General features: G+C 45.6%; 1 protein-coding gene across 2 annotated transcripts in view; it reads left to right on the top strand.

The window, feature by feature from the left end:
• LOC142251343 (TSC22 domain family protein 3-like) overlaps nucleotides 1-22,519 on the top strand; it is a 92,230-nt gene extending 69,711 nt beyond the window's left edge. The window contains exons 1-3 of one of the 2 annotated variants that reach the window (XM_075324041.1): nucleotides 18,902-19,144; nucleotides 19,737-19,788; nucleotides 21,269-22,519. In XM_075324041.1, the coding sequence (XP_075180156.1) occupies nucleotides 19,023-19,144; nucleotides 19,737-19,788; nucleotides 21,269-21,514 (420 nt within the window). In that variant the 5' untranslated portion in view covers nucleotides 18,902-19,022 and the 3' untranslated portion in view covers nucleotides 21,515-22,519. Of the gene's footprint in view, nucleotides 1-18,901; nucleotides 19,145-19,736; nucleotides 19,789-21,268 lie in introns of those variants that run through there. The other variant, XM_075324040.1, reaches the window with a different exon arrangement.
• The last annotated feature ends 2,126 nt before the right edge of the window (nucleotides 22,520-24,645 follow it).

The following is a 24,645-nucleotide window of genomic DNA, read 5'->3' as shown; positions in this document are numbered from 1 at the left end:
CGTGGGGTTGCGACGTCACACGAGCCCCGCTTCCAATCAGTGCCGACTTCCTTTTCCCCGCCTTTGGACCAATCAACAGGAAGTGAGCGCTGCAGTTGCATTCACTTCCTGTTGATCAATTCATTTGGTCCGAAGGCGGGGAAAAGGAAGTCGGCACTGATTGGAAGCGGGGCTCATGTGACGTCACATCCCCACGTGAGCCCAGACACCGCTAGAATAGTGCCGGTATGGGAGGTTAGTATAGTCTTTATTATTTTACCTGGGGCAAACATGTTGAATCAGAAGTGGACAACCACTTTAAAATGAGCCATCGTGCACCTGATGTTTGCAAACTTTTGTCACCAAAGGCCCCTTTCACACATCAGTTTTTTGCCATCAGTCACAATCCACTGAATTTTGAAAAAACGGATCAGGCAACTGATGCCGCTGGATCCGTATTTTCTCATCGACTTGTATTAGCGACGGATGGCCTCACGTTTCATCCGTCAAAATTTGTTTGTCCATTGGACGGAGACAATGGACAAAGTAACGTTTTTTGTCTACAGTACGTCATAAAAACAGACAGCAACGGATCCATCGCCGTCCGTCGTTTGGTAGAATGGAAGCCTATGGGTGCAGGATCCGTCATAATCCGTCAAATGATGGAATCCGGCGACGGATTCCGTTTTTTTAAACTGAGCATGTTCCAATTATTATTTAGCCCCCAGTTAGTCGGATCCGTCGCATCAGTTTTGCCACAATCTGCAGCAGATCCGTCAATCCGTCGAGAAAACAGATTGTGACTGACGGCAAAAAACTGATGTGTGAAAGGAGCCAATTGGTGCAAAGTAATTCATCCAAGAGGTAGTATAAAATTAGAGAAAAGGGTCCAGAAATGCAGCGAAAGCATGATCCACTGTCTAAACCTAAGGGAGGATGAGCAAATCTGTCCCAATATTTTATAGAATGGTGTAGGTTATTATATGATTGAATGAAGAGTTTGCGCAATGGTTGTCTAAGGCCCCCTTCACACATCCGTGTCTCCGGTACGTGTTTGGTCCGATTCCTCACGTGCCGGAGACACGGGCACATGTAGACACATTAAATCAACGGGTCTGCGCTCACGTGCGTGTTTTGCCATGGACCGTTTGTATGTGTGGAGCATACGTGTGCCCGTGTGCCACACGTAGACATGTCCATTTTTCTCTGGCATCACGGGTGTCACACGGACAGCACACGGACCGCACAGATGTGATCCGTGTGACACGCACTGGAGAAAACACACGCGTCTGTGAATTAAAAGGAATTTCTATACTCACCTTCTCCAGCACTGCAGTCTCTGCCGCTGCTGGTACTCGCTTCCGACCCTCGCTCATTATGCTCTTGGATATTCACTCCACTGCGGGCCGGAAGCAGCAGCAGCGGGGAGTCGGAAGGACCGGAGACTGTAGATCAAAACCACGGACAGCAACACCAGAGACAGGTGAGCATAAAGTTCCCATTCTCCATGTGTTATCACGGATAGCACACGTAGAACACACGTGTGCCATAAACACGACACATGGACACATACGCACCTTTGACACATCCATGAAAAACGTGTGTGATTTCCACGGACGTGTGAAAGAGGCCTAAGTCTAAGTTTACAATTGCGTTGTTTTGCATCCGTCACAATCAGTTGTGTCACTAATGCAACGGAACGATCCGGCCGTAGGACTTTGGGCTGATGGCTCACAAAAGACGGCCGCCAGCCGATCAGCTGATTGTTCACAAAAGCTGTCCCCCGGCCGATCAGCTGATTGTTCACAAAAGCTGGCCGCCGGATGATCAGCTGATTTTTCACAAAAGCTGGCTGCCAGCCGATCAGCTGATTGTTCACAAAAGCCGGCTGTGGGCCAATCAGCTGATCGTTCAGAAAAGCCGGCCACCAGCCAATCAGCTGATCGTTCACAAAAGCCGACCGCCGGCCGATCAGCTGATTGTTCACAAAAACTGGCGGCCGGCCGATCAGCTGATTGTTCACAAAAGCCGGCCGCCGGCCGATCAGCTGATTGTTCACAAAAGCCGGCTGTGGGCCAATCAGCTGATAGTTCACAAAAGTCGGCCGCTGGCTGATCAGCTGATCGTTCACAGAAGCCGGCCGCCGGGCGATCAGCTGATTGTTCACAAAAGCCGGCTGCCGGGGCGATCAGCTGATCGTTCCAGCCGCTGGAACTGGAACTGAATTGACAGTCGATCATGTTTTTTTGCAGTGCGCATGTTCATAGTATCATAGTTTTAAGGTTGAAGGGAGACTCTAAGGGGCACTTTGCACACTGCGACATCGCAGCCCGATGCTGCGATGCCGAGTGCGATAGTGCCCGCCCCCGTCGCAGCAGCGATATGTGGTGATAGCTGGCGTAGCGAAAGTTATCGCTACGCCAGCTTCACACACACACTCACCTGCCGTGCGACGTCCCTGTGGCCGGCGACCCGCCTCCTTGTTAAGGGGGCGGGTCGTGCAGCGTCACTGTGATGTCACACGGCAGGCGGCCAATCAGAGCGGAGGGGCGGAGATGAGCAGGATGTAAACATCCTGCCCACCTCCTTCCTTCCGCATATCCTACGGAAGCCGCAGTGAGGCCGGTAGGAGACGTTCCTCGCTCCTGCGACTTCACACACAGCGATGTGTGCAGCCGCAGGAGCGAGGAACAACATCGGACCATCGCGTCAGCGTAATCATGGATTACGCCGACGCTGCACCGATGATACGATTACGACGCTTTTGCGCTCGTTAATCGTATCATCCAGCCTTTACACACTGCGATGTCGCATGCGATGCCGGAAGTGCGTCATTTTCAATTTGACCCCACCGACATCGCACCTGCGATGTCGCAGTGTGCAAAGTGCCCCTAAGTCCATCTAGTTCAACCCGTAGCCTAACATGTTGATCCAGAGGAAGGCAAAAAACCCCAATGTGGCAAACAAGTTCCAATGGGGAAAAAATGTCCTTCCTGACTCCACATCCGGCAATCAGACTAGTTCCCTGGATCAATACCCTGTCATAAAATCTAATATACATAACTGGTTATATTAAATTTTTCAAGAAAGGCGTCCAGGCTCTGCTGTTCACAGTAAGAAAACGATCCGCCGCACACAAAAAAACTTTACATTCAACGTTGCCCCCGCCTGACGGTCAGTCAGTAAACAGCTGATCCGTCATGCGGCGGATGCCACGCAAGGCCATCAGTCACAATCCGTCGCTAATAGAAGCCTATGGGAAAAAAAGGGATTCTTGCAAAATATTTTGCAGGATACCGTAATTCCTTAAGGCGACGGGTTTTGACTGATGCAAACAACGGAAGTGTGAACTTAATCATATCTCCCCACTTATCTACATACACTTAGGGCCTGATTCCTGTAGACTGGCATTGTACATGGCAGTCATATAATGGGGCATGCAGGAGTTAGATGAGCCTAATTCATTAAAGGAGCTGTCCACTACTAGGACAACCCATTCTGATTTCACCTGTTTTCTCCATGTAGAATAATATAGTCTATACTCACCTCTCATACCGGCGCTCTTCCCGCGGTGTCCAGGCTCGTGGTTACAGATCTCACATGTGGTTATGACATCACGAGAGCCCCACATCCAATCAGCACCTATCTGATGTACCTCTGTTACTCCATACAAGGACTGGAGTACATTTCTTGCCATGCCCTGTCCTGCCCATTTTGCTGGATATTGTCAGAAGTGCATAAATCACAAAATTTTGGCACAACTTTGAGTCGTGGAAATGTTTTGCGACTTTTCAAAGTGTTTTGCACCAGATATCTGGTGAGAACACTTGTCACACAGAGTATTGCGTAAACTTCGATGCCTGTCATGGCGTCGTTGGGCTCTGTTCAGATTGTTGATTCTAACATTCCCCCTGATGGTTTCTCTGGTGTCTCGGATTAACACCGGCAGACTCGGGTATTGATCTGCTTTGTGCTGATGCCTAGGCAGACTAGCAAGAGTTAATCTCTGCTGGTCTGCTTGCTCCTTTAATCACAAGTTTTGGGAGGCCTATCACATCTACTCCCCTCCTATTTATACTGGTTAAACCCTTCCACCCATGCCAGCTATAGTTTGTTTATGTTGGTCTCTGAGGTGTGGTGTCCCAGACTGTCTGGTGAAAGTTGTGCTTATTGCTTGGTGCGGTTGTTGGGCACTCCCCTGTTGTTTTGTACTTCCTTCCTGATCTTGTTTTCCTCCTTAATCTCTTACTGTCTTTAGCTTTGTGTGTGTGCGTGCTTTGTGACAGAGTTTAAAGTTTTCCCTTGTCTGTCTTTATCTGTGGGGTTTCACTCCTGTCCCATCCCTCCCTGAGGAGAGGGGGGATCAGATCAGGACTGGTCAGGAGCAGGGTCAGGAAGGAGACTCAGGACTCTCCACCATCAAGAGTATCCTTCAGATTAGTGATAGCATAGGATCCCCTAGCTTGAGGGACAGATTAGGGGCCCAGTGTTACGGTTGCTGTGGCACTGGAGACTATGTTCGGATTTCTTGCTACTGCACATGTGCGAGCACTGGAGACTATGTTCGGATTTCTTGCTACTGCACATGTGCAAGCGCTGGAGACTAAGTCCTATCTTGGAGCCATTGCACATGTACGGGTGACATCATCGCTGACACGAGGTCACATGTCTCTGACACCTTGTAAGCTGATTGGCCGCTGGTCATGTGCTTGTGACACGTGGTCACATGTCTCTGACACCTTCTATGCCGATTGGTCGCTGGTCATGTGCTTGTGACGCGTTGCTCGGTGATAGGCCAGCGTGACGTCATTGCTGTCGTTCTGGCAGCGGATTGGCTCTGGTGTCCTCCATCTTGGATGAGGCACAGAGTCTATATAAGACCCTGACGCACGCCGCCCGGCGCTCAGTCCTCTTGCTTCATGCATGAGAGTAGACGCTCTGTGCACGTCCCTCTAGGCATCTCTCTGTCTATGCTAGGTGAGCGCTACCGGCAGGGTAGCGTTCTTATACCTTACAGCTTCGGCTGCGGTCCGTATCCTTACATCTTAGTGGAGCGGACATAGGCAGGTGCCTGAGGCACATGGTCTGGCTGGGCATTGTGATTCTATCGTAGGTGGACGTTGCCGCTAGGGTAACGTTCCTTATACTGCGTCTGGCAGTTGGTCGTATCCTCGCACACTAGGGGAGCGAACATAGGTAGGAGCTTTGTGCGGCTTATGCTGCTGTCCGTCTCTTTTGCACCACTAGAGGAGCGGACCTAGGCAGGTGCCATATCTAGTGGTTCGTGTCCTCGCACACTAGTGGAGCGAACGCAGGTAGGAGCTTTGTGCGGCTTACGCTGCTGTCCGTCTCCTGGCACCACTAGAGGAACGGACCTAGGTAGGTGCCATTTCACACTCACTGCTTTTGTCTCTGTGACCATTAACAGAGACCATACCACACACCCTCCAAGTAAGGGAGGAATTGCTTTATTTCCTAATTATATTCCTCTGTGAGTATATCAGAGGTATTGCACTCTGCACTTGTGCTATTACTATTTACAGTGGCACACTTATATACCCCTTATCCTCTGCCATAGTCTGCAGCAGAGTCTTTGCACAGTGGACCCTGACTGTCTGATATTCCTTTGGGTTTTATTATCAGACAGCCCCCCCCGTAACACCCAGGTTCCCCGCTATCCCATAGTCATGGTGACAACACTTTGATGAATCGGGGCCTCAGACTTTTATGGTTATAGATGACCCCCATTGTCACAAGGAATCTTCTGGCCCCCACCCTGGAGCAGATTATCTAATGACTGGAACCAATACTTGTAATGTCATCAGACAACATGCAGTTATTGATATTAGCAGCATTACACCTACTTCTCTGTCTGGAGATTAACATTCCACCGGCTTTACTCAGAATCTGCTCCAATTACATGTTAGTGCATGACCTTATTTCCAAAACTCTCCAGTTATTATATAATTGCTTGGCACATATTTCCGTGCACGCCTGTGTTCGGCGGAGACGTGTATCACATTGTATGTACCTGCTTTTATATCAGCAGCAGAACAGCAAATACATGTAGAAGCCAGAAATGATTTCTTAGATCAATGCTATCTTCAAAAAGGTCCGTAAAGTTAGTGCTCGGACAAAGTCCACTAATGCCCTTCACAAGCGGGACAGATTTTACTTAGCATAACAATCAACTGATTTGGTAGCTCCCTTCCTAATGGGAGAAGCAAATATTGAGATGTTTTTCTACATATTTAGGAGCACACGTTTGCACCATCTATTTTCCGACTGTTTTCTTTTATACCTATATTTTAGGTCATAGTTAAAATCTGCCACCAGATATTTTCTTCCCATCTGAGAGCAGCAAGACGTTGGGGCAGACAACCTGATTCCAGCGATGTGTCACTTACTGGGCTGCTTGCTGCAGTTTTGATTCAAAACTACTGCAGGTCTACCAGTTCTCTGAATGTTGAGCACTGTATAACCCCGCCCACACCACTGATTGGCAGCTTTCAGCATACACAGAAAGCAGCCAATCAATGGTCGGGGCATGGTTGGACTACCTGGCAGCAGGACAAGTAGTCCTCTAGTGATAATCTTCTGCTGATAAAATAAGGATTTTATGAAAACTACACAAAGCAGCTCAGTAAGTGACACATCACTGGAGTCAGGAGCTCTGCCCCTACATCATACAACTCTCAAATTGGGTAGCAAAAAAACCTGTGACAGATTCACTTTAACAATTTGAGAAAGAACCAAGCAGTAGTCATGGGGAAAGATTTTTGTTGGGCATATACCCTTTAACTCCTCCCGGCCCAGTTTGGCTCAGTTTGATTGACAGGTCTCTATGAATTTGTGTCTAGTAGCATGAAATATCTCAATAAATGAGCCATACAAATAAAACACCGAGTCAACCTATATACAGCTGAGCCGGTGTCTGCAATATTCAAGTATACATCAATACACAAGAGGAAAAAGAGTAATTGTGCAAAAAGGTATACAACTTTATTAGAAAATCACACACAGACAATGAATAAAATCATTAGTGTCTAAAAACAACAACAAGAGATGAGGGGGATGATGTTATAAATGGTGGGGAACAAGGGGAAGTCCCAAATTCAGTAATCAATTAATAAGAGCCCCCATAGTCCTCAAAGAGTGAAAAAAAAGTAAAGACATAGAAAATGGGATAAATAAGGAATCCCGTGCCTAAGTAAGGGCAAGAATGCTTTAAGCAATGATTACATAGGGAACAATATTTACCTAAAGTGCAAGTGCAGAGGAACTAGTGTCCAGGTTTAATCCCACACCATCAGGAACCCCCAACGCACGTTTCGCGAAGGTGCTATTGCTTCTTCAGGGAGTGACGTCCCCTTGTTCCCCACCATTTATAACATCATCCCCTTCATCTCTTGTAGTTGTTTTTAGACACTGATGATTATATTCATTGTCTGTGTGTGATTTTTTTAATAAAGCTGTATACCTTTTTGCACAATTACTCTTTTTCCTCGTTATTTGATGCATTTGTGTCTAGGTAGAGATCTAAAAATTGAGCTGAGCGTGGCGTGGAACCACCCCACAGATACTTCACTTTATACTTTAGAACATTGTGAACCATACGATGTATCTGTAGATGATTGTATGTACAGTAATCGCATTATTCATTAAAATGCTTTAGGAATAAAAGTCTTACACTGCATATCAGCATTATTAATCGTGCAGTTATAATACCGCTTAGGTTGTGTCATCCCTGAGTGTTGCGTAATTAAATCAGGTCATTATTGTATCAAAGAGCTCCGCCATGCTGTGTAAGCCTAGCAGACAGAAGGCAGCTGCATGACTCCGGAATGTCTGACTGAAGGCCTTTGACCTTCCCCAACCACCCCCTACCCCTTAGGGTTCTTATCTAAAATAAACACAAACACTGCGTGACGTTGGATATAAAGGCCACAGCAGCCCCATTTATTCATAACAGAAACATAAGCCATGTAACAATACAAATCTTCATTGAAGAACCCCCGAAAAGGAAGGGGGGGGGTACCTGAAGGTTAACCAAAATGTTCTTTGCAACATCAGCCCATCTCCTGACCCTCAGCCGCAACACACCGACTCGAGAGCCCAAGCCAGATGTTGCCCACACTATGTCCCGCTGAGACTCAACCCAGCAAGGACCCGTTTACCAAACAATTGCACCGCTAGAGGTAACCCGCTCCGGCACTGGGTTCCGTCCTCTCCTCTGTGCAAACCCCCACCTTCAGACACCCCCCTCCTTTCCGCCGCTGCGACAAATACGATCTTCCTTCTTTTCTTCATTGATGTCGAATCCACAATCAGGGCGGGCGGGCGGGAACGATTACAGTCACCGTCCAGGTAGGAATGGCCCACCCCCCCTCTGACCTGCCCTATATACTACCCCCTATAGCACCACCCCCTGACCAATCACACTGACCCCTGATCCTAACTGCCCCTTAGCACCACCCCCAAATTTCGCGCCCAAACTGACTTCTCCATTAACCCCTTATTAACCCTATGGCCTGGCATCCCTCCTAGTCATGTAGCCCTCCCTTGAGCCCCTTCGGGTCAGCAGTCCGGGCTCTTCCTGTACCAATGTCTGCCACCAGGTGACAGAAGACAAACACTGATTTCTTGCATTGACAAGAAAAGTATTTTAAAAATTCTATGTTATGTATGAAATGTAACCATTAAAGTCAGTGTGCCACCGAAGCACGAAAAGGGAAGAACGATGCACTAATGTGCATTTACTTCTCTTGTCATATGTGGTTCAGATAAAGATTTATGAAGACATACACACAAAAGGCGTATTTACGTACAGGTAACTCACATACACATTCACACATACTGCACATTCATGGAAATGCTCCTCTGGACTCAAACTGTCACAATCACATCTACGGTTCACAAACGTCTGTGCCGCCCCGGGGAAGAGTAAGTGCAGCTGTCTTATAGAATGACCGCACCACGCACTTCAGTCCACAGCGCTCCGTTATACTTTTTCTTTGAAACAAAACTAATAATATCAGAAAACTATAAAAAAAGCAATTGTCAACTCTCCAATCACCCCCTGATCTAGAACAGAAGATTTGGCTGTCGACAATCAGTTGCCTTAGTGGTGTCATGCAGCATCGCTAGGATCACGGTTACTCTTACTGAGTGGTGATGCCACAGAAATGAGGGGGGGACTCGTTCACGGCTTCACTTACTGAGGGGTGATGTCACTGAAATAGTGGGCACTGGATCATGGCTACTCTTACTGAGTGGTGATGCCACAGAAATGGGGGGGACTGGATAACAGCTCCCCTTATTGAGTGGTGATGCCACTACTTAGGGCTTCTGCACAGAAATGGTGGGGATGGATCATGGCTCCCCTTTCTGAGTGGTGCTGCCACAGAAGTGGGGGAACTGGATGATGGATCATGACTCCCCTTACTGATTGGTGATGCCACAGAAATGGGGGGGACTGGATCAGAGCTCCCCTTACCAAGTGGTGATGCCACAGAAATGGTGGGGGACTGGATAACAGCTCCCCTTATTGAGTGGTGATGCCACTACTTAGGGCTCCTGCACAGAAATGGAGGAGGACTGGATCATGGCTCCCCTTACTGATTGGTGATGCCACAGAAATGGTGGGGGACTAGATAACAGCTCCCCTTATTGAGTGGTGATGCCACTACTTAGGGCTCCTGCACAGAAATGGAGGAGGACTGGATCATGGCTCCCCTTACTGATTGGTGATGCCACAGAAATGGTGGGGGACTAGATAACGGCCCCCCTTATTGAGTGGTGATGCCACTACTTAGGGCTCCTGCACAGAAATAGTGGGGGACTGGATCATGGCTCCCCTTACTGATTGGTGATGCCACAGAAATGGTGGGGGACTAGATAACGGCCCCCCTTATTGAGTGGTGATGCCACTACTTAGGGCTCCTGCACAGAAATGGAGGAGGACTGGATCACGGCTCCCCTTACTGAGTGGTGATGACACAGAAATGGGGGGACTGGATCATGGCTCCCCTTACTGAGTGGTGATGCCACAGAAATGGGGGGACTGGATGATGGATCATGGCTCCCCTTACTGATTGGTGATGCCCCAGACATGAGGGGGGAACTGGATCACGGCTCCCTTTATTGAGTGGTGATGCCAGTATTTAGGGCTCCTGCACAGAAATGGTGGGGGACTGGATCACAGCTCTCCTTATTGAGTGGTGATGCCACAGAAATAGGGAGGGGGGGCTGGGTCACGGCTCCCCTTAATGATTATTGATGCCATTACTTAGGGTTCCTGCACAGAAATGGTGGGGGACTGGATCACAGCTCTCCTTGTCCGGACTTGTCTCTTTCCAGCACCACTGCACGTGATTGGCAGGTCTCTCCCTTCCGTGTATACAGGGAGAGACTCGTCCATCACATGTAGCGGTGCTGAGGGGGGGGGGAGCCGGACAAGTCTCGCCTCTGACTATAGTCTCCGGCCAGATCTTCAAGGTATATTTTCTCTGTTTTAGTAAATTATATTCCTGGCTGCAATTGTGCACCCGGGCTGGGATTAATGCTGCCCCTTGAACTTTCCCTTTAGATATTTTTGTTGTTCTTTGCATTTCTTTTTTTTTTCAAAAGGTCAGATAACCGCTCTACAGTAAATGTATCAGATATGTCTATAGAATCATAAGGGATACAAGTTAATTGCTTGAAGAGTTGTCTCGCTTTCACTGATAACAATACAGTCATTGTAGGAAAGATTTTTGTCGATATTCCTCTTTACGATCCTATAAATATATATATATATATATTGTCAATATTCCCCTTTTATGATCCTATAAATATATAGACACTGATGGAAACATGAATGTGATTTGTATTTTAGTGACTGATGGATGGGGTCCACCAAAGACATCACTATTTATTAATAGTGTCTCTTATAATAGCGTCTCTGCGGGCTCATTTCTGGTCTCAGATGGGACGGACATAGGTACCCTCTTTGCCCTGCTCTAGTCAGCCGATGGGGTCAAATTAAAATATTCCTTAGGGAAATAAATCTACAACGACCCTGTTTTCAATATTATCATCTCACATAAAATACACCATTATTTAGAATTATGCCAAAGTTTACTTTCTATAAGTTATAGAGGGGTAACAATACGTTGGGATCACGGGGTCTAATCTCTCTTTTTATACACCCTAGAATCTTGTTTGCTTTAGCAGCTGCTGCCTGACATTGAGTGCTGCTGCTCAGCTTATTAGTAATGAGAATACCCAAGTCCTTCAAGTATACTTCCACTTAATGTATAAACTGTATAGTAAAAATATAAATAATTAAATAAAACATTATACTTGTAAATAGTGGATGTTCTATTATACATTTAGATGAAAAGTCTGTGATAACTATACCCATGCGCGCCCATATTATACCGTGTTTCCCCGATAGTAAGACACCCCCGATAGTAAGACATAGTGGGGGTTTTGGGGGGGCGGCTAATGTAAGACGTACCTTGAAAGTAAGACATAGTAAACGGAAAGCGTTATTTTTTTTTTTTTCTTCTTCTTCTTTACAGTACCGGCCGAGCGCCCAGCTGAGCGCCCTGACATGCCGACGGCCGAGCACCCAGCTGAGCGCCCTGAAATGCCGGTGGCCAAGCGCCCAGTTCTTCTTTACAGTACCGGCCGAGCGCCCAGCTGAGCGCCCTGACATGCCGATGGCCGAGCACCCAGCTGAGCGCCCTGAAATGCCGGTGGCCAAGCGCCCAGTTCTTCTTTACAGTACCGGCCGAGCGCTCAGCTGAGTGCCCTGACATGCCGGCGGCCGAGCGCCCTGCTGAGCGCCCTGACATGCCGGCGGCCGAACGCCCAGCTGAGTGCCCTGACACGCCGGCAGCCGAGCGCTCAGCTGAGAGCTGTCACATGCCGGCGGTCGGGCGCTCAGCTGAACGCTCGGCCACCGAGAAATGTTGCAGTAATGTTGTCCGGACAACATACAAAAACACGCAGCCTCAGTGCCCTCATGTGCAGCAATCGCGGCAAGTCCCCATACGGTACATTGCATGGAGACTTGCTGCGATTGCTGTGGGATTTTTTTCCAATATAAGACATACCACGAAAGTAAGACATAGTGGGACTTTTGGGGGTAAAAAGAATGTAAGACACCGTCTTACTTTCGGGGAAACACGGTAGGTCCTGACGGCTGCGCCGTATCTTCTGCAGTATCTATAGGTAGTGGACTTTATGGAAAATTTCTACCAGTTATTAATATCAATTGACAAACCGGCCTACATTGCAAAATAATCTCCTGAGGTGATTTACACGCAATCCGATCTGAAAAATGGGGTCATAATGAGGGTGACCGCACCTCGCTAACAGGACTGGCGTGAAAACAAATTCTCTCTGGCTTGTTTGGAAAGTCTCGCATTGTTTTGGCTCTGCCATATCTGAGCAGAACACTGTGTTCTTTTTTAGCAGTAATGTAAACAAGATATTGGAGTGGTTACTGCAGCTGTAATGGCGGGGGGACACCAGCAGAGGGAGCCGGTGACCACGAGACAGGAAAAAATGATATCCAGGAACTCCACCGCTGTGGGGGAAGGGACAGCGGCGCCTCATGGAGGAAAAATATGAAAAATGGCTAGAAACGCTGAAATAGAAATATTCACAAGCATGCACACAATGTATAATCCTATTCTACAGCATTTAGGAGTATCATTTATGCATTATAATAATAATTTTTATTTATATAGCGCCAACATTATTTATTACAATGTATTTTGCACATATGCAACTACAGCAACAACATTTGTCTTGCTGAATATAATAAAAGTACATTCACACAAGCAGCGTGTGTTATAGTCACAATTCCCTGGCTCCCAGGTATATATAGTCACAATTCCCTGGCTCCCAGGTATCTATAGTCACAATTCCCTGGCTCCCAGGTATCTATAGTCACAATTCCCTGACTCCCAGGTATATATAGTCACAATTCCCTGACTCCCAGGTATCTATAGTCACAATTCCCTGACTCCCAGGTATCTATAGTCACAATTCCCTGGCTCCCAGGTATATATTGTCACAATTCCCTGACTCCCAGGTATCTATAGTCACAATTCCCTGACTCCCAGGTATCTATAGTCACAATTCCCTGGCTCCCAGGTATATATAGTCACAATTCCCTGGCTCCCAGGTATATATAGTCACAATTCCCTGGCTCCCAGGTATATATAGTCACAATTCCCTGGCTCCCAGGTATCTATAGTCACAATTCCCTGGCTCCCAGGTATCTATAGTCACAATTCCCTGGCTCCCAGGTATCTATAGTCACAATTCCCTGGCTCCCAGGTATATATAGTCACAATTCCCTGGCTCCCAGGTATATATAGTCACAATTCCCTGGCTCCCAGGTATCTATAGTCACAATTCCCTGGCTCCCAGGTATCTATAGTCACAATTCCCTGGCTCCCAGGTATATATAGTCACAATTCCCTGGCTCCCAGGTATATATAGTCACAATTCCCTGGCTCCCAGGTATCTATAGTCACAATTCCCTGGCTCCCAGGTATATATAGTCACAATTCCCTGGCTCCCAGGTATATATAGTCACAATTCCCTTGCTCCCAGGTATCTATAGTCACAATTCCCTGGCTCCCAGGTATCTATAGTCACAATTCCCTGGCTCCCAGGTATATATAGTCACAATTCCCTGGCTCCCAGGTATATATAGTCACAATTCCCTGGCTCCCAGGTATATATAGTCACAATTCCCTGGCTCCCAGGTATCTATTGTCACAATTCCCTGGCTCCCAGGTATATATAGTCACAATTCCCTGGCTCCCAGGTATCTATTGTCACAATTCCCTGGCTCCCAGGTATATATAGTCACAATTCCCTGGCTCCCAGGTATATATAGTCACAATTCCCTGGCTCCCAGGTATCTATAGTCACAATTCCCTGGCTCCCAGGTATATATAGTCACAATTCCCTGGCTCCCAGGTATATATAGTCACAATTCCCTGGCTCCCAGGTATATATAGTCACAATTCCCTGGCTCCCAGGTATCTATAGTCACAATTCCCTGGCTCCCAGGTATCTATAGTCACAATTCCCTGGCTCCCAGGTATATATAGTCACAATTCCCTGGCTCCCAGGTATATATAGTCACAATTCCCTGGCTCCCAGGTATATATAGTCACAATTCCCTGGCTCCCAGGTATATATAGTCACAATTCCCTGGCTCCCAGGTATATATAGTCACAATTCCCTGGCTCCCAGGTATATAAAGTCACAATTCCCTGGCTCCCAGGTATCTATAGTCACAATTCCCTGGCTCCCAGGTATCTATAGTCACAATTCCCTGGCTCCCAGGTATATATAGTCACAATTCCCTGGCTCCCAGGTATCTATAGTCACAATTCCCTGGCTCCCAGGTATCTATAGTCACAATTCCCTGACTCCCAGGTATATATAGTCACAATTCCCTGACTCCCAGGTATATATTGTCACAATTCCCTGGCTCCCAGGTATATATAGTCACAATTCCCTGGCTCCCAGGTATATATAGTCACAATTCCCTGGCTCCCAGGTATCTATAGTCACAATTCCCTGGCTCCCAGGTATATATAGTCACAATTCCCTGCCTCCCAGGTATCTATAGTCACAATTCCCTGGCTCCCAGGTATATATAGTCACAATTCCCTGGCTCCCAGGTATCTATAGTCACAATTCCCTGGCTCCCAGGTATATACAGTTAGGTCCAGAAATATTTGGACAGTGACACAATTTTCGCGAGTTGGGCTCTGCATGCCACCACATTGGATTTGAAATGAAACCTCTACAACAGAATTCAAGTGCAGATTGTAACGTTTAATTTGAAGGTTTGAACAAAAATATCTGATAGAAATTGTAGGAATTGTACACATTTCTTTACAAACACTCCACATTTTAGGAGGTCAAAAGTAATTGGACAAATAAACCAAACCCAAACAAAATATTTGTATTTTCAATATTTTGTTGTGAATTCTTTGGAGGCAATCACTGCCTTAAGTCTGGAACCCATGGACATCACTAAACGCTGGGTTTCCTCCTTCTTAATGCTTTGCCAGGCCTTTACAGCCGCAACCTTCAGGTCTTGCTTGTTTGTGGGTCTTTCAGTCTTAAGTCTAGATTTGAGCAAGTGAAATGCATGCTCAATTGGGTTAAGATCTGGTGATTGACTTGGCCATTGCAGAATGTTCCACTTTTTTGCACTCATAAACTCCTGGGTAGCTTTGGCTGTATGCTTGGGGTCATTGTCCATCTGTACTATGAAGCGCCGTCCGATCAACTTTGCGGCATTTGGCTGAATCTGGGCTGAAAGTATATCCCGGTACACTTCAGAATTCATCCGGCTACTCTTGTCTGCTGTTATGTCATCAATAAACACAAGTGACCCAGTGCCATTGAAAGCCATGCATGCCCATGCCATCACGTTGCCTCCACCATGTTTTACAGAGGATGTGGTGTGCCTTGAATCATGTTCCGTTCCCTTTCTTCTCCAAACTTTTTTCTTCCCATCATTCTGGTACAGGTTGATCTTTGTCTCATCTGTCCATAGAATACTTTTCCAGAACTGAGCTGGCTTCATGAGGTGTTTTTCAGCAAATTTAACTCTGGCCTGTCTATTTTTGGAATTGATGAATGGTTTGCATCTAGATGTGAACCCTTTGTATTTACTTTCATGGAGTCTTCTCTTTACTGTTGACTTAGAGACAGATACACATACTTCACTGAGAGTGTTCTGGACTTCAGTTGATGTTGTGAACGGGTTCTTCTTCACCAAAGAAAGTATGCGGCGATCATCCACCACTGTTGTCATCCGTGGACGCCCAGGCCTTTTTGAGTTCCCAAGCTCACCAGTCAATTCCTTTTTTCTCAGAATGTACCCGACTGTTGATTTTGCTACTCCAAGCATGTCTGCTATCTCTCTGATGGATTTTTTTATTTTTTTTCAGCCTCAGGATGTTCTGCTTCACCTCAATTAAGAGTTCCTTAGACCGCATGTTGTCTGGTCACAGCAACAGCTTCCAAATGCAAAACCACACACCTGTAATCAACCCCAGACCTTTTAACTACTTCATTGATTACAGGTTAACGAGGGAGACACCTTCAGAGTTAATTGCAGCCCTTAGAGTCCCTTGTCCAATTACTTTTGGTCCCTTGAAAAAGAGGAGGCTATGCATTACAGAGCTATGATTCCTAAACCCTTTCTCCGATTTGGATGTGAAAACTCTCATATTGCAGCTGGGAGTGTGCACTTTCAGCCCATATTATATATATAATTGTATTTCTGAACATGTTTTTGTAAACAGCTAAAATAACAAAACTTGTGTCACTGTCCAAATATTTCTGGACCTAACTGTATAGTCACAATTCCCTGGCTCCCAGGTATCTATAGTCACAATTCCCTGACTCCCAGGTATATATAGTCACAATTCCCTGACTACCAGGTATATATAGTCACAATTCCCTGGCTCCCAGGTATATATAGTCACAATTCCCTGACTCCCAGGTATATATAGTCACAATTCCCTGGCTCCCAGGTATATATAGTCACAACTCCCTGGCTCCCAGGTATATATTGTCACAATTCCCTGACTCCCAGGTATATATAGTCACAATTCCCTGGCTCCCAGGTATATATAGTCACAATTCCCTGGCTCCCAGATATATATAGTCACAATTCCCTGGCTCCCAGGTATATATAGTCACAATTCCCTGACTCACAGGTATATATTGTCACAATTCCCTGGCTCCCAGGTATATATAGTCACAATTCCCTGGCTCCCAGGTATATATTGTCACAATTCCCTGCCTCCCAGGTATATATAGTCACAACTCCCTGGCTCCCAGGTATATATTGTCACAATTCCCTGACTCCCAGGTATATATTGTCACAATTCCCTGACTCCCAGGTATATATTGTCACAATTCCCTGACTCCCAGGTATATATAGTCACAATTCCCTGGCTCCCAGATATATATAGTCACAATTACCTGGCTCCCAGGTATATATAGTCACAATTCCCTGGCTCCCAGGTATATATGATGCCGTTAGTTTGTGGTCAGGCTGGGAATGCATCCGTACAATGGGCCATAGGCTTATGCATCAGTTTTGGCACCCACCTGATATGAATGCACCGCTCCCTATTTTCCCAGTACAGTGGCCCTTTGCACGTAGCTCTAGTGCTGCCCCAGTCAGGTGGATGGTGCCGGCTGCAGTTTCCTGCACAGTGCTACGCATCAGTACACTCCATTCTGCTCAGGATTGAGGACCCTGAACAATCATGAGGTGATGGCATATTCTAAATCCCATAACTATTATTAAAGGGGTTTTCTGGGATGAAGCTAAAAGTTGCAGTCACTGCACATGTGTCATGCTTGCCTGCATTCCCTGTGTGGGTGAGTGGTCATGTGTGCAAAATGGTCACTAGATTATCTCTTTTACATGCTTATATAGCGCCATTAATTTCCACATTACCATCTCTGTCCCCATTGGGACTCACAATCTACATTCCCTTTTAGTATGTCTTTGCAGTGTGGGCGACTAAACCAGAGAACAAGGAGGAAGGCAAGCAAACAAAGGGAGAACATACAAACTACTTGCAGATGTTGTCCTTGGTGGGATTTGAGCCCAGGACCCCATCGCTGCAAGACTGCAGTGCTAACCACTGAGCCACCATGCTGCACACTGTGCAGTGCTAACCACTGAGCCACCATGTTGTCCACTGTACAATACTAACCACTGAGCCACCGTGTTGCCCCTGTACAGTGATAACCACTGAACCACCATGCTGCCCACTGTACAGTGCTAACCACTGAGCCACCATTCTGCCCACCGTACAGTGCTAACTACTGCGCCACCATTTTGCTAACTGTACAGTGCTAACCACTGAGCCACCATGCTGCCCACTGTACAGTGCTAACCACTTGAGCCACCATGCTGACCACTGTACAATGCTAACCACTGAGCCACCATGTTGTCCACTGTACAATACTAACCACTGAGCCATCGTGTTGCCCACTGTACAGTGCTAACCACTGAGCCATCATGCTGCCCACTGAACAGTGCTAACTACTGAGTCACCATTTTGTCCACTGTACAGTTCTAACCACTGAGCCACCATGTTGTCCATTGTATAATACTAACCACTGAGCCACCGTGTTGTCCACTGTACAGTGCTAACCACTGAGCCACCATGATGCCCACTGTACAGTGCTAACCACTGAGTCACCACGTTGTCCACTGTACAGTGCTAACCACTGAGCCACCATGTTGAACACTGTATAATACTAACCACTGAGCCATCGTGTTGCCCACTATACAGTAAAAACCACTGAGCCACCATGCTGCCCACTGCACAGTGATAACCACTGAGCCACCATGCTGCCCACTGTACAGTGTTAACCACTGAGCCACCAATTGGATTTCCATGCTTTGGCTTAAAAATGCTCTTTTGCAATTATTATAAAAATGCAATAATTATTAATATTACAGAAATCCACCCGTACATAGAAATGAATGGCAATCAGTGGCAGAAAGTAAAGCAGGGTTCCCCGCACATGCTCAGCGGCTGCAGGTGTCACATATAGATACAAAGCGTAAGATGCAGGAGGGTTCCCCGCTCATTATCTGCGCCAGATGGACCCTGTCTCAGGACATTTTTACATATGTTCTCAGATCTGTTTGTATCTTGTGTACGGATCCAGAAAAACACAAAGATGTTCAGAAGGAAAAACACTGCTTATTGTAAATGTGTGTCAGTGCATTGCAGTGCACTCAGGCTGTGCTTGTGGAGGAGGGGTGCACTACAAGGCTCCTACTTTGCATACAGGGTGACACCATATGATGTCACCACCCACTGCTATATAAGGAGGAGCAGCACTGAAATAGCCTGAGTCTGTGCTTGTTGCATCAGCAGTCACCATTCATACAGTCTAGCCCTTATATACAGCTGCAAAACCAATAATATTCCAATCCGAGGGAATCTAAAGTGAGAAAAAATCCTGCAACCATGAGTACGGGATTGTGTAAATACCCGATGGAGGTGGCCGTCTACGAGCTGCACAATTTCTCCATCTCGTTCTTCTCCTCCCTCTTGGGAGCAGACGTCGTGTCCGTTAAACTGGATAACAGGTAAATATTATTATTAAATATTTTTATTTTATTGCCACAACCTGCTAATGCACACTATGTCGGCGGCAGGTTAGCCCGCTGCTGCGTGTGCACCTTATATACTAGCTCCTATAATAGAGAATCATGGCTAATTAATATATATATATATTTTTTTTTACTGAATTAATTAATTAATCAATAATTAGTGACATTAATTACTACTGTACGGTCACATTTAACGCATATAGTGGTTATGAGTGACGCGCGCCCGTCTTTCTGCAAGGGTTGTGTATTGCTAGAGACGGACAGGATTCTGTGTAATGCATCACACATGCCTGAGCTTTGTTGCAGCCATGGCTGCTTGGTTAGAGCAGGATTTTCCTGGTTTGGACTGGAATCGCTGTGTTTCCGCCTCCTTGTTTGTCAGTATTGCAGAGACCATTGCTTTGTCTGCGCTCAGTTTAACCCCTCGGGGATGTACTCACACTGCACAGCCCTTTGCCTCCGGTGTGCTTTAGTATCACTGTATAAGAGGTGACGCCTTGATATTGATTTGTATATATTACTGTTACGCTGCCATTCACACTGACGTCCTGTTTTTTTCTATTTGCAGCGCTTCAGGTGCAAGTGTTGTTGCGATAGATAACAAGATTGAGCAAGCCATGGTGAGTATCTGCAGATCACGTCTATATCATATCATGCCGGAATAATTTTATCATATACGTATGCACATTTTCATTATTTTATCATGATCTCCCTTGCTACGGAATATGTTGGCACTGTAAAAATAAACTAATTCCCCTGGCTAGTGATGGGGCGTCTCACGCTGACGGTCTCTAATGCAATTTACCTGCACGTTGCATCAGTTCAGCGCGTAGGTGTTTGGGGCTGGGGGAGTGGGGTCTCCCCGCTGCTCCGTGTTGCTGAGCAGATTCTCATTGGACAGGAGAGGACTGCAGTGTAGTCTGCAGACTCTGCCAGGCTGGGAATGTGGGAAACCGCAGGATGGAAACTGCACAAGACATTGCTCTTACTCCAACATCACCCACCTACCGTGCCATCCCTAATATACATTCAATACGCTACATTTCCATGATTATTGAGCAATTGTTGCTTAATATATTGAGGATATTATTTTATACACTTAATATTTTCTGCATGGCAAAGATGTGCGTGCAGACCTTGTCTGGTTGTGTGGCTTGAGGTAGCAGTCCATAATGTGACTCCTTCAGTTGTTTTAAATAAACCTGTCATGTCTCTAAATGCTAATAATCTGCAGATATAGGGTTAATCTGCAGGTTAATAGCATTACAATGCTGTCCGGCCACCTTACGGGGGGAGAAATGGCTTTATTTCTTTTTGTAGCCACAAGCTTTCAGTCATAGAGGAGCGACTACAGTCACAGTGAGCTCCAACTGTAAGCACATCCCAGTATCTGCAGGTTAATAGCATTACAATGCTGTCCGGCCACCTTACGGGGGGAGAAATGGCTTTATTTCTTTTTGTAGCCGCAAGCTTTCAGTCATAGAGGAGCGACTACAGTCACAGTGAGCTCCAGCTGTAAGCACATCCCAGTATCTGCAGGTTAATAGCATTACAATGCTGTCCGGCCACCTTACCGGGGGAGAATTGTCTTTATTTCTTTTTGTAGCCACCAGCTTTCAGTCATAGAGGAGCAGTTACAGTCACCGTGAGCTCCAGCTGTAAACACATCACAGTACTGTGATTGACAGCTCACTCTGCAGCACATCTTTGCAGAATGAACTGGCAACCAAAGTACAGTGCTGTGCATACACCTGCAGCTTAAAATGCTGTGAACAAAGACTGTAGCCACTCCTGGCATGCCTCGATGACTGAAAGTCGGCGGCTACCAGGAAGAATAAAGTTCTTTCTTCCAGTAGCCACACTTTCAGTACGGTGGCCAGGCTTTGTAACACTACTAACCTGCAGATTATCCCTATGTTTGCAGGCTAGTAGTCTTTGAGGACATAACAGGCTCCTTTTGACTTGTTGATATGTTTGGTTCAGACCTATTTATACTAAGCAGGCGTTGACTTGCTTTACTGCATGCATAGACGTAAAATATGATAATAGTTTTGAATTGTTATGGACAACGCTGATGTCAGTTTTTTCTTATTCTTGCAGGACTTAGTAAAGAACCATCTCATGTACGCAGTACGAGAAGAGGTGGAAGTCCTGAAGGAGCAGATCAAGGAGCTGGTAGAAAAGAATTCCCAGCTTGAAAGGGAGAACTGTCTACTAAAGAACCTTGCCAGTCCAGAGCAGATGAAAAAGTTTCAATCCCGGCTTCCTTCAGACGAGTCCAGCGCGATTTCAAGCCTAGATTTTATACATGCAAGTCAACCACGCACAGCCGGATCTGCAGTTTAAGTGGCTCTGTCTTTGGAGTGGACAGAGCCACAGAACTTTCCTAATCGTCTCCTCGATAATGAGAAAAAAATGTAATTTTTTTCCCCCCTCTTTAAAGTGTCACCTTGGCCTGGAGGGTCGTTGACTAGCCTATACTGGCACCATGAGATGTACCAGGGCTAGAACAGGCTTCCTCACGAGTCTTTTCTACAAGAGAAGAGTGAGAGAAGCCAATCGTGGACTCCTTAAGAAGAGTACCAGTAAGACAGAGCTTGTCCGCTATGGAAACTGCCTTTCTTGGTGTCAGGCTTTAAATGCAAAGCCAGGGTAACAGCAGAAGCTGCAGAAGAAGCCCACAGACTGCTTCTGAATGAGTTCTCTAACCATGGAGTACAAAGTTGGTCAGAGGGACCATCTCTGTTCGGCTTGACCATAAACTGTTCTAAAAACAGAGATTGGTGACCTCCAGAATGTAGAGACTGGTGTAGGATACGTTGCTCCATTTGGTTGAAGAACAAAGCTAAGCTTGAGATGCACCTAAACACTTTGAAATGGATATCTGTAGTTAGAGCTAGTGGAGGATTTCCAAAATCCCACAGGGCTGTAAGCATGGGTTTACACCGACAGTGTTCACTTTTGGATAAGCGGTTGCCATGAAGTCTCCTTGTAGGCTTGGAATATGCTACAAGTATCATGGACACTGTTCATCTTTTGTTTCTTTCTATTTTTTTTTATTTTTTTTTTACATGTCTAGAATAGTTTGTATTTCTCTTGTGTTCTTCATTTCCATTCGTCTTCATGCAAAAGCACATTGGCTGACAAAGAGCCTCCTGAAAAGTTCACACGACACTTTAAAATCTGGGAAAAGTATGACAGACTTTTTTTTTATGTACAGCAATATTAATGACCTTAGGACTAAAACGTCAAACAATAACCTTATATGGCTCGATGGAAAAATACTTTCTGCTGTTCAATGTTGTACATATTTCAATGGATTATGCAATAAAACCTTTTGATAAATATCTACGACAATGTTTCATTCTTCCGATATTAATAGTTATTTTTGTAACTTCTTTTTAAAATACTAAACGATTTAAAGGGGTTGTCCACTATTACATTGATGGCCTATCTTAGGATAGGCCATCAATGTCTGATTGGCCAGGGTCCAACACCTGTCACTCCCGCCGATCAGCTGTTGTTGGCGGCAGCAGATACCCAGAAAATGCTCAGATCCGGAACTTATCAGTCTTCTGGCCAAGTACTGCATATCCGCCTCCCATTCTAATCAATAGGATGCGGATGTCCAGTACCGCTATCAGAAGACAGAGCAGCTCTGGATCTGAGGATTTCCGTCTGCCGCCACTAGACGTGAAAATAGCTGAGGTGGCGGGTGGTGGACCCCGGCCGATCAAACATTGATGACTTATCCTAAGGATAGGCCATCAATGTAAAAGTAGTGGAAAACCCCTTTAATCCATTGAATTCCAGCAAGAGAGAATAGTAGTAATTCAATAGGGAATTTTTCCTAATTTTAGTTTTTATAATGTTTACTTCTTGTTTTAACAAGTAAAACATAATTGTTTTTCCTTTTTAATGAAGTATATGGCATCACACAAAAGGGTTTTCCAGGATTAGAAAGCATAACTGTTTTTGTGCACCTCTATGGGTGAGACCATTAAGAGGTTGTTCAGGTTGAGAAAAACATTGCTAATTTCTTCCAAAACCAGTGTCACTCCTGTTTACAGTTCTGTGGGTGATGTTACAGCTCGGCTATAATGAATGGAACCTGTAGACTGGTGTGGCACTGGTTTTGGAAGAAATTAGCCATTTGTTTTTCTCAATCTGAACAACCTCTTAATGGTTTCATCCATAGAGGTGCACAAACGTGGAACCATTTGCAGACTACTTGGAGATTCAGTTTCACTGAATGCGCTTTCCTCCACTATTGATTAATTTGATGCTTTTTGCAGATAACTAGATCTGATGTGATGTAATGGAGAATATTTTTGCATCATTTTTGATCCATTTATTAAAGAAAAGATGTGATGGAGAACATTGTTGCATCATTTTTATTTCATAAATCAATAGAACACATGAAAATAAGAAACCTTGAAATATATCTTATCAGACAAAACGTCTTTCTGCAGTATTGATCATTCATTTTTAATCCATGGGTAAATCTGAAGTCACTGAATACAGACTTTTACCTGCGAATTCTGAATTTTGCCAATGAAAGATCAGTCCTGGGGGAGAAAGAAGCTGATTTCTTCGATAAGATATATTACAAAGTTTCTTATTTTCACTTGTACTATTCATTTTTGGGGAAAAATAAAATAAAACGACCGTCACTTTAAATCTGCCATAGAAGTAACAAATTCTCTGAAATGGAATAGGTAACGGATTGACCTAGTCGAGAGCAATCAGTGTCGAGTCCATGGAGACGCCCAGGATTTAACATGATATTAATAGTTATCCATGGGAAAGGTCATTCGTAGCACAGGAAATATCTTTATTTCTAGCGTCATATGTGTGCATTAGTCGTTCCTGGAGGATAACCTTAAGGCACTGGCTTTGCAAACGGGGAACAAAATGTGCTGGACATTATTTTCCAACATGGAGACCAGCCCTAATGAGAAATGCAGCTCTACTCTGGGTTTATAATGAAACTGCTGATGTTTCTTTTTACTTTCCTTTCTTTTTTTATTGTCTATTAATTAACAACAAAAAAGAAGTCTGCAGCAAACCGATTACTATATGCCATTGCCGTACCTCCCTGCCTGCTCCCCGCCACCACCCTGCGTCCTCTATCCATTAGTGATGATCATACCACTGCAGTTATTTTCTGTGGTTTACACTGACCACACTAACGTCAGCAGAGAACATGGGTGGTGCAACCGAGGAAAATAGTGAAACTTAGATCAGTAACTCAGAGGAAGATTGTATCCGACCGTCTGTTTGTTTCCCTTTCACCAAGGCAACCGGCGGTGACACCCACGGTGAAAAGAACAAACAAGCTCTTAATTGATGCACATGACTGGAGTGTTTGACCCTTGTGCAGAAATCCCAGGGACAAGTCTGCAGATGACAGGGCAATGATACAAGGGCTGAAGGATGGGAGAAAAACAAGTTGCTCCATCACTGGCACCAGGGGC

This window comes from Anomaloglossus baeobatrachus, chromosome 9 (assembly GCF_048569485.1).
Source record: "Anomaloglossus baeobatrachus isolate aAnoBae1 chromosome 9, aAnoBae1.hap1, whole genome shotgun sequence".
Lineage (NCBI taxonomy): Eukaryota > Metazoa > Chordata > Amphibia > Anura > Aromobatidae > Anomaloglossus > Anomaloglossus baeobatrachus.
The sequence above is the reverse complement of the archived record's forward strand: the minus strand, read 5'-3'. Positions and strand labels throughout refer to the sequence as shown.